The sequence below is a fragment of the Poecilia reticulata genome, linkage group LG11 (genome assembly GCF_000633615.1).
Source record: "Poecilia reticulata strain Guanapo linkage group LG11, Guppy_female_1.0+MT, whole genome shotgun sequence".
Taxonomy (NCBI): Eukaryota; Metazoa; Chordata; class Actinopteri; order Cyprinodontiformes; family Poeciliidae; genus Poecilia; species Poecilia reticulata.
The window spans coordinates 14026880-14044203 of NC_024341.1; the positions used below are offsets into that span (position 1 = coordinate 14026880).

The following is a 17324-nucleotide window of genomic DNA, read 5'->3' on the forward strand; positions in this document are numbered from 1 at the left end:
TGAAAATATTGCATTCTGAAGTTCTGGTTATTAGGACACTCATCAGGATGCTTCAAATATTATGAAAATATGTATTTAATAGTACCTGAGATGAAGCCGCCCAGAGATGAGACCATTGGTTAAGTGAGTGAGTTCAGGAGTACAATGCAATAAACAGTCATAACAGGTAAATATTGCTTGCACCAAATTTATAAGTACATTTTTCTTTCAAAATTTAAGGCATAAACATGTTTTACCATTATCACTTTTCATGCAGTTTAATGTTCTAAAGATGATCTCAAGATGGAGGAAGTAAGTCAGAGTTGCTTGTTTTGTTTTGTCTACATGCAATAAGCTTGTACGACAAGACTTGAACTAAAAACAATGGATTTTCCTGGTGTCTGGTACTTTTGCTTGAGAAAAGGCATTATATAACTCTTATTGTTAAGGATTTGCAGTTCAGCAAATTATCTGTTCAGTTTGTTTCATTATATGATCTTCTCTGATTGTAGAGCCCAGCAAGAAACATGATATCGCTATTCAAATTCTTAATTTCTTTGGTATAATTTGAACAACAGATTAACAGGAATCTAAAAACTGTCACCATCCAGCACCAATTGATGTGGACATAAATTATGCCTAATCTGCATTAAGTGATCAGAAACAGAACTGCAGATTGCTAACAAAAAGGTCTCAGTGGTCGCTCGCCACGCCAGTTCGAGGAGCTTCACTTCAACATCAGCGATGTAGCGAGGTCCTCAAAAACCAACGCGACCTCTGGATATGGAGGTCAAGTGACGGGCCTCAGTCGGATGACTAAAGTGCCCCTTAACTTATCTAATAAGATTTTTAGGAACTAACGTCAAAATTTAACTTGTTCATGTGAAAAATAATTGGATCGTCTTTTACGAAACCATACAGAAGTGCATGAAAACTAAATCGCAGTTGACATGAAAATAACAAAATTTTTGAAAATGGTAGTTTTTAATATTTTGTGCAATGCTAGCCAAAACCCATGTAACTTCTGAGTCTCTTGGTAGAATGGGTGCTTAATGTGATTGGCCACAAAAAGTTGCATGATATGACATCACAAGCAAAGGCCCGCCCATTTAGCTCATTTTCTCGACAACCTATTGGTTAACTGGTGGTCTAGTACCACGTGACTCCCAGTTAGGGTGTAGGTGGCCACGCCCCCTAGCTAGCCATTTCTCATAGAATGAAAAAGTCCACTTTACAGGTTTAATGTGACATCAAAATCTGAAACTAGACTATGAAACACACCATGTGCACATGTTGGGGCCACGCTGGCTGCAAAAGCGGCAGAGTAAAAAGTTATACAGTTTTGCAGAATGTAAAGTCTCCTATTGGTCAGGTTGTGCTGTATGCAAATGAGTCGCTACGTCAGATCCTGAACTTGAGCGCCATTTTTTTTTTCCTCAACAGGGGGAAGAAAGGGGACAAAAGCTAGACCAAAAATAACTTATCTTCGGATTCCTTGCGCCGTAATCACCGTTCGCATTCAACTTTAGCCCCTTAGCGCGGCGTGCGTGGGGAGGGGATGCTGCTCCGGTGAGCGGGGGTGAGCAGCGCTGGGAGCAGACGCAGTTCACCGACACACATCTACGGGCCGGTGGAAGTGGAGCACCGTGGCTCCGCCAGAGGAGACACAGCGACGACTAACGTTAATCTGCGCCGAAAATATCACCGAGGTAAATATGTGCGAGGAGAGGCTGCGTGTTGCTGGAGTGGGAAGATGCGCTGTGACCGGCTCTGTGACCTGGCGTGTTATCTGTCAGCATGCTGCCGCTGCCAGCCTCTGGTTCCTGACTCCAATGTGGCTGATAGAATGTCTGAATGTCTGCAGAGGGGACGGGATTGGATTTAGGTAGCCATGAATAGCAAAAAAAAACAACTATTTAGGTGGGTTCAGATACTGACAAACCAGCTGTTGCGCGGTAATTATGCTTTTTAATCATATTAACCATGACGTGATTTAAAAAAAAACAACAACAAACAAATCTTTGTGCAACAGTTTAACTACGTTATTATTACTATATTCGTGATTTATAACTAACTTTTTAAATCTGTTTTTAGCAATTAAATATATTTTATATACATTTCTGCATTTGCATTTTTACAGATTTGCATACTGCACAGCATTATTCAATTTAAAGCAACGTTTTAAAGTGGAAAAACAACATTTTAGTTTATTTTTTGTCTTATAATTGGCAGAATCCTGGCATCACAATGTTTCATTAAGTGTGATACAACAAGAAGTGCCCAGGTAGGTACACAGAAAGAGATGGGGATAGGATGACGAGATCCATACCAGTGATATGAGCCTTTAAAACCGTGATTTAGTGGGGGAGACGCTAAAATGTACTCTAAAATGCATTCAGGTAGTTCCTTAATCTCATTGAACCCATTTCAACACAAGATATATTTGTTTATTAAAATCTAAATATGTTTTTTTAAATCATTAAATCAGCACGATTGAACATGTTAACTGTCACAACAGTGCATGGCGGAATAATTCAAGGTATCTTGATATATGTACACACACACAAACACACATATATATATATATATACAAATTCTGTGAATATAACATCCTGTTGGACCATACCAGAGATGCGGCAATGCAAGAATCCCTCAAAATGAAAAAGATGCTGTCTTTATTGCTGGACGTGTCAGACAAAGCTGTTCCAATCCAGTGGACAGGTCATTATTATTTGGCATGCAAAAAAAAGAAGCAATTTCAGCATTTCAATTTAGAGTACAACACATTATCTCGTATAACTGTTATATATTATAATAGAAATGTGACCAGCCATTAAAAAAAAAACACATTTTCATTTACCTTTACACATTTTACTTATTTAATCTTCTTGATTATTCCCAAGACTTAATAATAACGCAGTATGAGGATATTTTAGTTCTGGGAAATATTCAAATTAATTAGGTTTAAATGGACTGCACCCTGATTTTTTTCTTTCACATACTTAAATATGTTTTCAAATACAAAATTCCCCAAATCTGAGTGATGATTTTAGTTGTGCATTTGTATCTCAGTAAATTAAAAATACTTTTCAAAAGTAAGAGTGGAAATCTAAATCCAGTTTCTCAGAAAACTTTAATATTATTATAAGACCAGCTATTAATACGTTATTATTATTATTCCCTCTGGTTTAGGGTGCTGGGCAATGTGCATTTGGCCAATTTTTATTAGCATTGCACCAATATAGAAATTTGATCTGGTTTTGATATCCAGTATTAATACTGCTGTTCTGGTCAATTACTGATATTTACCTATATTATATACAGATTTATTTGTCTACATTCTTCAACCTATGTAAAAATGGCTACACCTCTACATTGCTTCTCTTTGTCAGTTAAACTACCCACAGTCCTTTGCTGCATCACTGTCTGTCACATGACTGAACAAATACCACATGGCCAACACCTTCCCCTCCCCCACCCGAATCACATTCACAAAAGGCAACAAGATGGAAATAAACGTCAGTTGTTAAAATCAGCTCAGTTTTACTTCACGAACTGATACCAATATGCTAAGAAATGACTTGACACCGGCTTATACGTATGTTGACCCTGCTGTATTGTGGATCTGTAGGTGTTACAATGGGTAACCATAGAAACAATGTAGGGGTTTTTGCTGTTGACCACCTAGAGCAGCTGATTAACATCTCAAATGAGGTGAATTAGAAAGAGAGAATGAAGAAGTCCTCCTTTAATAATAATGGTCCTGTGTGAGATCTTTGGCAAGCAATCAATTTGATGAACTTTAAGCACTTCCAAGCACCCAGCCAGAGTATTGAGAATTCAGTATTTTTCTGTATGTTTCACCGAGATGTGGCAGCAGGATCAAATCCCCGACTCTTGTGTCTGTGCCTGGCTTTCGAACCATAAGAGCAGACTGAGATTTTAAGAGGAGTAGCAAGAGTAAAGGACGTGGAGAAGCAGCAGTGCTGTTAAACTGTAGATGGGATAATCGAGGACATGCTGCTGTTTAGGTTTTGTTCCATATTATTTACCAAGAAAGTTTTGCAAGTTTTATTTTGGCAACCGTGTAAACTTTGCAATATGCTGTTCCCGACACTACATGTAGTGTCATCAGCTTAATTATCCCAATACAACTGTCTACTACGCTTCCAATATTTTATCAGTTTTCAGCTAGTCTACCAGAACGAGAGAAAAGAAATGTTGAATTTGTTTTATGCACATGTCTTGGATGCATACATCTCCAAAGACCTTCTCTCGGCAAGTCAAGTCATATACTTGTTTTTCTTTGCTTGGTGTACAAACCAGTTGTTCAAAGGCAACCTGTAATAATAATAATCATAGAAAAGTGTGGCTTTGAAGAGTACAGAGAAAACCACAACAGGCAATCTTTCTAGGCACAGCCATAACCATTTGCAATTCTTTGGAGAAAATTGAATTATGTAATTCAGTCAGACATCCTACATGTGGAACATAATCCACCAAAGGTCATTGCGTTACTAGTCCCAACGCTTTCTTTTTTATAAAATAAAACCTAAAATAACTGAACCCAGAACTGCAAACTAACCAAATAAATGAAAGAGTTCTAACAGTAAACATCTGAAATATATTACTGTGTCCAATTACTCTATAGCGTTTTTAAGATGAACTACTGAGATGCATCAAATTTACTTTACAAAAGAAAAGCAGCTAGAAGTGATGGTCTGGTTTAGACTTGATTGGACACGCATGTAGCTAAATTAATAGGTTTGTAAATAGTTTGTTGAGCAATAAACTGGCACATCTAGAATAGGACCAGAGGGTTTAATTGCTGGCATAAAGAGTGAAGTGATAGTGCAATCAGGGAGTTACCTGAGCATCCAACAATCACTTAAATGAATGAGTGAATTAGACACCTATAACAGGACTTTACGTACTCAAATAGAAGTCACACTTTATGTCTGCGTGAGGTGGTACTGTGTGGTTAAATCGTACACTTATTGGTATCTGGGGTGTGTGAACATGGCAGTGGTGAAACGCTGGAGTCAGTTTGCACACACATGCATTGTGTCATTTCTCTCTTTGTTGTAGAGTGTGCACCTCGCATGCCTTGCATTTGTGGCCACTTTGGGCGTTTTTTTTAATATGTACAATCTGTTTACTTTGGTCCAAATTAGTTGATTAGTTTAACTCAGGGGTGCCCAAAGTCGGTCCTCGAGGGCCGGCATCCTGCATGTTTTAGCTCTCTCCCAGGTTTAACACACCTGGATTAAATGATGGCTCGTTAGAAGGCCTAGGAGGAACATTGACAAGCTGAAAAGGTTGTTGCTACCACCAGGGAGAGAACTAAAACGTGCAGGATGCCGGCCCTCGAGGACCGACTTTGGACACCCCTGGTTTAACTGGTAAGTTTTTTTGGGTGGTTCGGAAAACTCTTAACCAAACCAAAACTTGTCACTAAAGAAACGGTTCATTTAAAACTGTATCTTGGTACGGTTTTTTTGAAAAGCACCCTAGTTTGATTGCTGCCCTTCACTTCTACACAAGCGGAAATAAAATGTTTGATTGCAGCTTCCTCCTGCTACATGTGTATATGCTCCTGGCCAAGACACTTAACCCCAAGTTGGTGAATGTGGCTAATATATTGTTTCAATTGGGCATTACGACTGGAATGCATTAATCCTAAATTCAGTCAATTTAGGATTAACGTATGATGACCTTCTTTCAGATGTTCATTCCCTGCATCACCACCACAATTGAGGCCACAATTTATGTCCTCTGAGACGACTTTGGCGGTGCCAACTCCTTTCTAATCAAATCATATATATCACCACCGTTGGGCTGCATGTGCACAAAATCAGGCCATTCAAGTTTGGCTGTTTTAACTGGTTGTACATTGTCTAATTGTGCCACGGTTTTCTGTTTTTGTTTTCCTTTAAGGTTTGCGGTAAATCATGTATCAACTTCCAGTAGGAAGTGTAGAAAAGATTCGAAAGGCTCGTAAAGCAGTGAAAAACATCCTAAGTGAGATCGGCCTCGAAGACTGTCAGAACTGGCTGAAGGTACGTTTCATTGTTATTCAATAGCTCACAAAAGGTTTTATATGTCAGGAGGCTGTAAATGTCCTTTTCAAATTGTGATTTTCCTTTAAGTTATTGTTCTTTTCATGCAGTTTTTAACATGCTGACAGGATGACCCTCGTCTGCATCCTGCATAACTTGTAACTACTTACTATGTCTCACGTTACAAATTGCATGCTACTAACGGTGCAAATTATTCAAAGAACATTAAATATCTCATTTAAGGACTTTTTCAATTTAGTTATTGATATCATCCAAACAGAATTATCTTTTTATGAATGAGAGAAGTCCTGAAATCATCCTTAGTGAGCCAGCAGTAGATTATAATTTTAACATCTTTTCTACATTATTGAAATTTGCGGTTTATATATATATATATATATATATATATACACAGTGGGGCAAAAAAGTATTTAGTCAGCCACCAATTGTGCAAGTTCTCCCACTTAAAAAGATGAGAGAGGCCTGTAATTTTTATCATAGATATATACCTCAACTATGAGACAAAAGGAGAAAAAAAAATCCAGAAAATCACATTTTCTGATTTTTAAAGAATTTATTGGCAATATATGGTGGAAAATAAGTATTTGGTCAGCTACAAACAAGCAAGATTTCAGGCTCTCACAGCCGTGTAACTTCTTCTGTAAGAGGCTCCTCTGTCCTCCACTTGTTACCTGTATTAATGGCACCTATTTGAACTCGTTATCAGTATAACACACACCTGTCCACAACCTCAAACAGTCACACTCTAAACTCCACCATGGCCAAAACTAGAGAGCTGTCAAAGGACACCCGAAACAAAATTATAAACCTCCTTCCCTCAACAAGGGCATTGAAGGTGAAACGTGGCTGGGTCTTTCAGCAGGACGATGATCCCAAACTCACCACCCGGGTAACGAAGGAGTGGCTTCGTAAGAAGCATTTCAAGGTCCTGGAGTGGCCTAGCCAGTCTCCAGATGTCAACCCCATAGAAAATCTGTGGAGGGAGTTGAAAGTCCGTGTTGTCCAGCGACAGCCCCAGAACATCACAGCTCTAGAGAAGATCTGCATGGAGGAATGGGCCAAAATACCACCAACAGTGTGTGAGAACCTTGTGAAGACTTACAGAAAACGTTTGATCTCTGTCATTGCCAACAAAGGGTATATAACAAAGTATTGAGATGAACTTTAGTTATTGACCAAATACTTATTTTCCACCATATTTTGCAAATAAATTCTTTAAAAATCAGAAAATTTGATTTTCTGGATTTTTTTTTCTCCTTTTGTCTCTCATAGTTGAGGTACATCTATGATGAAAATTACAGGCCTCTCTCATCTTTTTAAGTGGGAGAACTTGCACAATTGGTGGGTGACTAAATACTTTTTTGCCCCACTGTATATATACATATATATTAATGCTAAACGTCTGATTGACATAATCTTTGAAACTGTACAACTTCTTTGTCATAACAGCAACCAGCATCTGAGTCGTGAGAACTGGCTTTCTGCTGTTGAGTTTTGAATATTTAGCAGCATCTGACTGTAGCAGTGGACGACTAAAAGTTTCCGGTATTCTCAAATCCAAAACTCGTCAGCACTCTTATGGCCATATTCATCCACTCCCATGAGTTGTGAAGTTCTGCTGAAGAAGTGCATCCAGTTTTGACACCTTCTGACAACGTGTCTCTCCGTGGTGAGAAGAAGTCCTGTAAACACCGTTACGCGTGAGGACGCACAGAGCCTGACTTTGACGCGGCACAGGCGCACACATTGCACATGGTTACGCATGCAGCTGGTGGATTCATGTCAAAACAAACCCCAAAGTGCCTCATATCCTTATGACAGGACGCGTGTTGGCTACACATTGGTGGCTTGAGATTTAGTTTCCGAGTTGACCAGTCGGAAATATTCCAGAAAGAATACAGGCATGTCAAAACGAGCTGAAGTCGCTCTCTGGATGTTATTGGCTCATAAAAAGCCATTTTATAACATTATTGGTCGAATGCGGTGTCGATCAAAAGGGGGCAGCTCTAGGCTGCCATATAAAAGCGTCATAATGGACACCGGCAGAGTTTAAGCCCTTATTGCTCACCCCAGAAAATACAATGTAAAAACGACATGTTGGCGTTCTAGTGCGGGTTAAGGGGTTAAAAGTGAACTTTATTGGCTTGGGTTTTATTTTTTCCAAGCTGAGAAGTGCTATGATTACTAATTACCTAATTTTTTCCTATTGTTGTATCATGAACACTGACCTTAAGATTTGTAGATAAAGACTCTCGCTGTGGTTCTCCAGAGTGCCAAAACTTTAGATCAGGGCCAGAAAAAAAAATCACATTGAAGTGTGACCATAAAACAAGCAAAACCAGAAGAAAAAAAAGTACTATAAGGACGCAAATTCTTTTTATATAAGCCGTACACTTTAGATCAGTCTGGTCAAACACAGAGGAAAATGTCCTTATTTCATTTAGGTCTACATAGTGTCTATTATTGATAAGTTGCAGCATCATTTATAATTAAATGTTTCTTTTTTTAATTTGGAATTACTTTCTATGCAGTTTGATGAAATTGGGTCGTTCATCTTTAGAGTCGGGCAGTATGTGATAACTCTGTCTGTAAAACATGGCAAGGTATTTGTGCCGAGCAACATATTAACATCTGTTTTTGCCATTTTCCCTACCTGTGTCCAGTATAATTGACCATTTATCACAAATGTTTCAAGAACAGCCAAATAAAAAAATAGAGGAAAAATACCATCACCACTCAGATGAGCTGTTGCTATGCAAGTCAGATTATGAAACCAAGGAAAGAGAAAAATAAAACTGAGTAGTTCTATAGACAGTCCCCTGATTTCTTTGCAGACTGTCTCGTTAACACTAATAATGTCACACTGACTCCAACTTATTGTCCTTTTAAAAGATGTGAAAAAAATATTTTCTTTTTGTAAACGGATAAAACTAAACCTTAACGTTTGTTCTTATCCGTTTTAATCAGGTGGTAGTCGTCTCTTCAAGGTTGATGCACTGTTTAAGTTTTAAAAAGTATGAAAAAAGGAAAATGAAACGTTTGTTCATCCAGTCATCTATCGATCCATTCATCCACTAATCTTTCCAGCCATCCTTTGCTTCCTCCTTCACAGCCTGTTTTACAGGTTATACATTTAAATCCTGTCCACTATAGCCAGAAAATTTATTGATAAATCTGGAAACGTCAGAAGGTTGTGTAGGAATCTTACCTGTGGGTGGAGCTGTTTCATGGATAAGTTGCAGAAACAGAATTATTTCATCAGTGCAACAACTTATCTTGACTTACCAGGTACCACCAGTAGCAGTCAGAAAACAGCTGTTTTATTTGATTTATTCTATAGATTTGGCTCAATAGAGATTGTGAAAACTCTTTGGAAAGTTCTGATCTTCAGGACAAGAAGGATGTAGTTTTGACATTCTCTGAAGGGATGTTTTCTATTATGATTTTGTTTGTTCTGTGCAGGATCTGAATGAAAACCCAGATGAGAAAAATGCAGATGAAGAAGAGGAGGAAGAAGAAGCCTTTCAGGAAACTGAATGGGTTGATATCACAGAGGGATTCAGTGTCCGGCAGCAGAAGAAGGTGAACCTCATGTTTTCCTTTTGCATCAATGACTTTCTTCAAAATCCAAAATAATGAAATGTTTTTTTTTTCTTTAGTGCTTTTATTTTTATCTTACCATTTTTCTCCTAAATGTTTTCGTCGTGTATCGCTTCTCTGTATGCACGAGTTATTTCTCGATTAAACAAAACGTATGCCGCTTCTGCAAAACAGTTTTCATGCAGGACTGAGATTCTTGAAGCATGATTACTTTGAGTAATAATAATATATAGAAAAAAGTGTGAAGTACAAATCTAAAATTATCTAATTGCTTTGTTCAAAACGGATTTTAAACATGCTTGAAACTTGTCATTGAATTGGGATGTCATCCAAAAGTTATTTCAGTCATTCTATTGAGATTCATTTCAGCAAATTTCATCCTTAAAACTCTCAAATATGTACACTTGGATATATCGCTAAACAAAAGACCTTCTTATTCAAACAATTAGACTTTACCCTCGTCTGCTCAACTGCCTATAAATCAGAATATGAGGATCTTTTAGCCCCGCTAATTTAACAAATTTAGCAGCTGGAAGAAAATTATTGTAAATATTTTCCTGATTTCCATTTGTTTCCCTCTCTGTCCAGTGGCCGTATCGGTCTCGATCTCTGTGCTGCACCCTCTGCAAGTACTCATCACAAAACCTCTACAACTTCAGAAGCCACGTCTCGCGCTGCCACGCGTACGTTCAGTCGTACTGCGCACTGGCACCCTGCTCTCAATGCCTCTTTATCGCTCACCCCAAGATCGTCAAGAAGCACATGCTCTTCTTCCACGCCAAACTGCCCGTCCCAAACATAAGGGACGGGCAGGGACAGAAGGAGAGTGGGTTCACCCATCGCTCTGCAGAGAGGTATCAATGTCGAAGGTGCGGATTCCCGACCTCCTCTATCTTCGCGATAAAGAAGCACATCATTCTCAAGCACCTGGATCACCTGGCAGAGCAGTACATTGGTTACAGATTGCACCAGCAGGGGACTACAGCAGTAAAGATCTACTGCTGCAAGGTGTGCAAGGTAAACACTGGAACTCTAGACCAAATGTTGCACCATATGCTGGTGGAGCCAGCACACTATACCGTCACCATACAGGTGCAGAGTGTCATTACGGAAAACAAGAACTACACTGTTAAACCAACTTCTAATGGAAACGGATTGTTGGTCACATTCCCAAATATTGCTCCCAAACCACAGGCGCCTCAGATATTTCCCAGTAACCAGCTGGTTTTACCCAGTAATGGCCAACCTGCTGGGACTGTTGTGGCGGTGCAGCAGCTACAAGGCAACACGAACAGTGCAACTCTGATCTGTACTCCTGGAACCAACCAAGCTTTTCTCCCTCCACAAGCATCGGCGCTAGTGCAGCTTGCTAGCGCAGAAGCTAAAGGTTTGCTCCAGCCTGGTGCGACGATAGCCCTCCGAAGCGCTCTGCCCCAAGGGTCGTCTGTAGTTCAGCTTCCCACAGTGTCCAATGTGTCTCTGAAGCAGACACCCATGACCTTACCCTCTCCTATAGCTCAACCACAACAGGCTCAACCACAAGGGCAGCAAGTGGTTCTTCCACCAGGACCTCAAACCAATCTGGCTGCTGGAGTTGCTCCTAAGCCTGTTGTGGCTGCACAGACTTCACAAGCAAACCACACTCCCCTACAAGGAACCATGCTCACTTCACAGTCCCTGCTGAGTCACCTTATCCCCACCGGCAACAGGGTGAACGGCATGCCCACGTACACGTTCGCTCCACTCGTCTCTCAGAAAACATCCACGCCTCTCAAGCCTGTTGAGCAATTGAGTAACTCCACGCCTCAGACCAAGAGGTGGATCACCTGCCCCCTCTGCAATGAACTTTTCCCTTCAAACGTCTTTGATATGCACATGGAGGCCGCCCACCAGACCAAATCTACTGCTTCCAAGTCAGAAAGCGTTGCCGCTCGAGCAGCATTCCTGAAGAAAATGCCCGACAAGACCGTCAAATGTCTGACATGCAAAATTTTGCTAACAGAGCGGGTCGTCTTCCAACACTTGCTGCATGGGCTCAATTGTTTGTACTGCTCAGCTTTGTTCTTTTCAGTCAAACAGCTTGTAGACCATGTAAAGCTGCACAATCCAGCCAGCAAGGTGTATTGTGACTTTCTTAGGCAGAAGTACAAGATATACTCCAAAGGTAACGGTGCCATCATCTTTCCTCATTTTGACGTGAACACCACCGCACCAAAGGACATCCTGGGAGAAGCGGAGGTCAACCTCGCCCTAGTCACGAGTTCTCTTGACCTGATTTACTTCAAGTTGCAGGCCAGCAGCCCACAAGAAGTTTGCCCCGCACCCATGAAAATCCACAGCGCCTACTGTCCCTTCTGCAACGAGAGGTTTCAGAGTCAGTCTGATCATGTTCTGCACTTGAAGCAGAAGCACTTTGTGGCGCCAACCATTCATGCCATCTTGAAGACTGAGGCGTTCAAGTGCATATACTGCAACGGGGTGTACACTGGAAAGGTCACTCAGCAGGCTGTGATGCTCCATATCCAGCGGTGTCGCTGTTCTCCAAAACCGCCTCCACTGCCGCCACCGCCACCAATTCCTAAGCCCACGGCTCCCACAGCTGTGCTGCAGCATCAACCACAACTAAAGCCAGCTCCGCAGGTCAGTCAGCAGTCGGGACTTTACTTCCTCCAAGTGCCGCAGGGAATGACAATGACACGGGCCATAGCCCCAGCTCGTGTGATCCGAGCCCCAGCCCCTGCGGACCCCCCAGAAACCGAGGCAGAGCGGCAGCTGAAGAGGAGGCTTGAGGCAGCTTTGAAGGAGGCCATGGAGGCCAACAGGCGAGAGCGAGAAGAAAAGGCCGCCATGCGCAAGAGGAAAGAGCAGGAGAAACGGCTGCGGGAGAAGGAGTTGCACGAGAAGCAGGAACCCCCACCAGAGCCAGAGATCCCGAGCGACCCTACCGTCAAGCTCGTGTTGGAGCCGAGCGCCGTGGAGCGTCGCTGCAGTGACGAACGCAGAGAGTTTATCTCAAAGTACTTCAACATGAACCCCTACGCCACCAAACCGGAGACCGAGGAGTTGTGCAGAAGGCTGTCTATAACCAAAGCAGAGCTGGCGGGCCACTTCAGCAAGAAGCGCAGCAAGTGCATGAAAAGCCTCAAGAGGAACACGGCCGCCATCTTACTCGGCTTTAACATGAGCGAGCTGAGCAAAGTGAAGCACAAGCTACTGATCCCAGAGCCAGAGGCGCCGGCCGACATTGTGGAGTCGGAGGAGGAGGAATCTGAAGAACCGGAAACGACTGAAGAAGCAGCGGAACAGGAACCGACGACGACTGTAGAAGGCACAAAGGACGTGGAGGACGAGCTAGAACCGATGGATGTAGGTGACGCAGAGACGGAGCAGGAGCCGATGGAATGAGCCGAGATATTTGAGATATGGACCAAAACTAAGCAAATCAAGTTTAAATTCAAAACAGAAACTGATAATTCCCAATGACTTTTCTGTTGAGTCATAGTCTCATTTCATAATATTTGAGTTACCCTGAAACAGAGGGCGGTTTGTTGATGTAGCCCTCGCTAATAGTGCTTTGGTCCACCTCAGTATGTATCAGTTTTCCTCCTTCTGATTTCCACTCGGATGCAGTGACAGGTTGAGGCTTTTCTAAAACATAATGATTCTGAGTTAATGAACAGCATCTCCCTGGATTCAACTTTTACCACAAACCCAAGTTCTCAGCTGCCTTTTATACCCTTTATTTAAAACCACTCACTCAAAATATTTCTAAATTACTTTGGTTCAGTTTATATTTTTTTTATTATATTAGACTTTGCCTTATAAGTTTGACCTTTTTTCTGTTTTGTGACCACCACTGCTTTTGTATTTTTCACCATTTTTCACAGTCCAAATTCTCCTCAGAATGTTCCTCTCTTCCCTCCAAATTTTACATGGTTTACTTTTTTTTCTTTTCTTTTTTTTTTAGCCTTTCTGTCAGAATAACTTAATTTGTGCCATTGCGAGGTCCACACGTCTGCATAGACTTGAGCAAAGATTAAACTAAACTCACACATTGCTGAATAATCCCGTGCATTGGTTTTGTTTTCCTGGCTGCTTCTTTTTGTATTAGTATTTTCTATAACTACTAGAGTATGAAAAGTGTTGGGTTAGATATAAAAGTAAAACATTCTGTCCAAGGCCACTGTGGTGTAAAAAAACAAAAAAGAAATAAAAAAAATAAAGTGGTTTCTTTTTAAACAAATGATTCACTTTTGTTTATTTAATAAAAATATGTTCATGTTAGAGTATTTTCAGAAGACATCTAGTAATTTGTCATGTTTTATTGACGGTGCAATAGTACTAATAATACTGTTTAATTTTAGTATTAATCAGGCTGCATGCTGGGCCACACCAACTATCTTGTGATTGGATGCTTACAATATTATGACACAGCAAGAGGTAAATCTATTCAACCAGCAAATTGCAGATTGACCTTCAGGTCTAGATGATGTTTTTTTTTACAGTAAAGCATCATGGATGTAACTACTGTTGCATCTACCTTAATAAGAGGAATACAGTAACATTTCAGCCTAACTGGATGATGATCCTGAAATGTTCTAAGAACTAGTGATATTAATGTGATTTTGCTCATTTAATTCCAGGGAGCTGGTAACGGCTCTAATTTGGTCCAGGATTGACGGGCCGGAGTAGTTGTTGGTCTGAATGGCCTCCAGTCTCTCCAGGTATTCCCTTGGAAGCCCGTTCTGTTCTGCTCCCATGCACACCACCTTCAATGTGGAAAAACAAACAATTATGCAAAACGAGAAACTTGAAAATAATGAACGAATAGTCACAGTGTTTGAGAAATATGTTCTCAAAAGAACATATTTTCACGGTTTTGACATATTACACATTTTGAAAAATCCCTCCAAACTTCTAGGTTTTACTGATCTATTTTGTGATATTCCAGATGTTTATTTACAAAACGGTTGCCTTAAAAATATGTGAGCACACAGGCCAGAATAAGATTCTGACATCATCATTGCTATTAAAGATTTTAATCAAAAATATTTAATTTGATTTTTTTTTTTTTTTTTATCCCAGGACCGTTTTTAGGTGTTTCTCACTTGAAACCTCTTGATTAAATAAAAAACAAAAATAAGTTGGTGTGTTTTCAGGTCACCTGTTTATATTGGGGAGATGGGAGACAGGCATGAAAGTTGTTCATCTGGTACGTCCTGCATCGTATCGCCTCCCTTTCAGTCTCGACGGAGACCTCCAGCGGGGAGTACTCTCCATGGCTCACGCCTTCCTGTCTTCAAAGACGCATGAATAGGAAAAACAAACAAACAAAAAAAACATTGATGTTTAAACTGCACCAATTTAATGATAAACTTCTAACCAGATGTGCATTTGTGCCTCTCACTTGTCTAAGGTTGGGAGGTTTTCATTGCTCAAAGTCCAGATTACACCCCACACCTCTTCGCCCTGACAGGACTCGATGGTGGCCACTCCTCCGTGCCAGGACGTTTCCACATGTTCCTCCCACAGGCCAAAGTTCAGCTTGTAGTCCTGTGAAAATGCATAACCAAAAGATGCAAAACTAACATTAAATCCGGTTTGACTTTTCAAAAATTCAAATCTTGTTTTCTTGAATATTACATAAGTATATAATTATTTTTGTACAGTTCTCTCCTGTCTGACTTTAATTTGAATCCCAACCTGGGATCTACACTAGATTGTAGAAAGTAGCATGGTCAGATCCCACAAAAAACCTTTAAAATAGTTATTTTATGAGTTTTGGGAAATTAATGACGGCTTTACAAACCACAAAATATGTTTTATGCAATCTGTGATTAGAGTTAAATACTTCTGTTCAGACTTGAGCTCTCTGGGTAATGTAATTTTCAAGCAGGACCTCGAGTAAGATAGGTTTAGTCAAGAAAATAAAACTATTTTTGTTTCACACTCACAAATCAGCATTTTATCGAATGAGTAATGTATACAAAAATCTCAGTTAAGTTTGACCATTTCAAGTGTTTTATTTAACTTGAAATGGTCAAGTGAAATAAAACACTTGACCAATGCAGTTTAGAGTCAAAAATGCTGCGAAATAAGCCTTTAATCGCGAAGTCCAGATCTGATATGAAACTGAAGTTGGTTTCCGACTGAGGCTTCCGATACAGGAAATGGCTAAAAGGGCGATTCCACCTCATTTTTCCACTGCTTTCGGGATCTTTCATCTACTTCAGTCAAACATCTACAACACCTCGACTCTTCAAACCTGTCTAATCTAATCTGGTATTAGATTATCCTCATCTAATATCAGACTATTTAAAAACAATTGTGTGAATTGTGAAACTTCAATAAAAGGCGATCGCAGCCCTTTTTATGCAATCGCCTTTTAGTGAAGGCACACTGCAATCGGAAACCAACTTCAGCCCCATGCTCTCTCTCTCTGGTTCCGATTCGACTACCTACTTCAGCTACTTTCATAAAAAGCAGATGAAGAGCAGCGGTTCGTTTTAGTTTCCTGCGCTGCCTGAGGCGTCAGCCAGGTTGTAGTATGGTTTGTTAGAGGGGAAAGCAAGTGTAGGCTAGCTCTCATGTCACCCAAAACAACTTGGAACAGAGGTACTACACTTTCAGATAGCATGACACTAGCCAAAATAGGACAGTAAAAATGACATGCATAATGGTTTACAATATAAATCATATATGAAATCCTACATAATTGTCGTCTGTCGTAAATGCACCGCGGAGAGCAAAAATATTGACGCTGTAAAATTGACCAATTTCAATGTACAAACCTTTAGTCGACCGGTAGAGACGAACGAAGCCGATGGATTCTTTAGCTGCAGTCTTTCCCTCAATAAGTTGCTTCCAAACGCAAAGTACATAAAACTACCTTCGCTGGTAGCTGACATTTCTACAAAATATATATCAATTAGTAAAAATATATAGGAAATATACGACACACACCACATCGGAATGGATTCGTTTCAACCGGTGTTCTGACTATTGGTGCCACCTCGTACTTCCTACCGTAGCACGGATAGTTAGCTAAGTCTGTCAGTGCTGCGCCTCCAAAACTGCTACCGTCATGTTTACGAACAGAAAACGATGGCGGGTTGTTTTAATGTTAAATATATTGAATAACATAACTGAAGTGGAAGCTTAGGAGTTATGCTTAGCATAGAATTGGAACAATTTATATACATGACGAAGCCAGAAGATCACTTCCTTCATCTGAATATTCTACCCGTTTAAAATGAAAAACATGTATGCACTAATCCTTTTACTAAAATATCCTACCTTTTAAAAAAATATATTTTAAATTCAGAGTTTGTAATAATATTACAAATAGTATCAGACAGGGGAAACAGGGTTTTATTGTAATTAAACTGGTCACAGACAAATACAGATCACCGCAACTCTTTTTTGCGCAATAATATGTTGCAAGTCTGTTATCAGATGCAGCGCAGCCACAATGTGTCCACCGAACTGCGCAGGTTACTGTGCACCTGAAATGATAGGATATGTTTAAACTAATATTACACCGCTATACAGCTTCAATCTCACATAGTATCACTACCAATATCTATTGGTGTTGGGGGGAAAAAAAAGAGTGCAATTAAGTTAAAATATTTGAAAGTATAGGGACTAAATAGCCCACAAAACAAA

The 17324-nt window shown here is 40.2% G+C and overlaps 2 protein-coding genes across 3 annotated transcripts; one reads left to right on the forward strand and one right to left on the reverse strand.

Annotated features, from left to right (window-relative positions):
- The first annotated feature begins 1383 nt into the window (after positions 1–1383).
- Positions 1384–13724, forward strand: adnp2b (ADNP homeobox 2b). Of its 2 annotated transcripts, none has more exons than XM_008421979.2 (4): positions 1384–1688; positions 5917–6038; positions 9522–9641; positions 10248–13724. In XM_008421979.2, the coding sequence occupies exons 2-4, from the start codon at positions 5931–5933 to the stop codon at positions 13062–13064; spliced, it is 3045 nt and encodes a 1014-aa protein (XP_008420201.1). In that variant the 5' UTR covers positions 1384–1688; positions 5917–5930; the 3' UTR covers positions 13065–13724. The 2 variants fall into 2 exon arrangements, with proteins under 2 accessions (XP_008420201.1, XP_008420202.1); XM_008421980.2 differs by lacking the exon at positions 1384–1688 and adding an exon at positions 5349–5381.
- ggcta (gamma-glutamylcyclotransferase a) lies at positions 13615–16773 on the reverse strand. The gene is made up of 4 exons (XM_008421978.2): positions 16451–16773; positions 15067–15212; positions 14824–14956; positions 13615–14428 (listed from the first exon to the last, which is right to left on the reverse strand). Exons 1-4 carry the CDS (start codon positions 16625–16627, stop codon positions 14258–14260), a joined length of 627 nt encoding a protein of 208 aa, XP_008420200.1. The 5' UTR covers positions 16628–16773; the 3' UTR covers positions 13615–14257.
- Between the last annotated feature and the right edge of the window lie 551 nt (positions 16774–17324).

Coding starts and splice junctions, on each gene's coding strand:
- adnp2b (XM_008421979.2), top strand. CDS start 5,931: ATGTATCAACTTCCAGTAGGAAGTGTAGAAAAGATTCGAAAGGCTCGT. Junction 6,039..9,521: donor ACTGTCAGAACTGGCTGAAG/GTACGTTTCATT, acceptor TGTTCTGTGCAG/GATCTGAATGAAAACCCAGA. Junction 9,642..10,247: donor GTGTCCGGCAGCAGAAGAAG/GTGAACCTCATG, acceptor CTCTCTGTCCAG/TGGCCGTATCGGTCTCGATC.
- ggcta (XM_008421978.2), bottom strand. CDS start 16,627: ATGTGGTGTGTGTCGTATATTTCCTATATATTTTTACTAATTGATATA. Junction 15,213..16,450: donor TCTCTACCGGTCGACTAAAG/GTTTGTACATTG, acceptor GCATTTTCACAG/GACTACAAGCTGAACTTTGG. Junction 14,957..15,066: donor AACCTCCCAACCTTAGACAA/GTGAGAGGCACA, acceptor GCGTCTTTGAAG/ACAGGAAGGCGTGAGCCATG.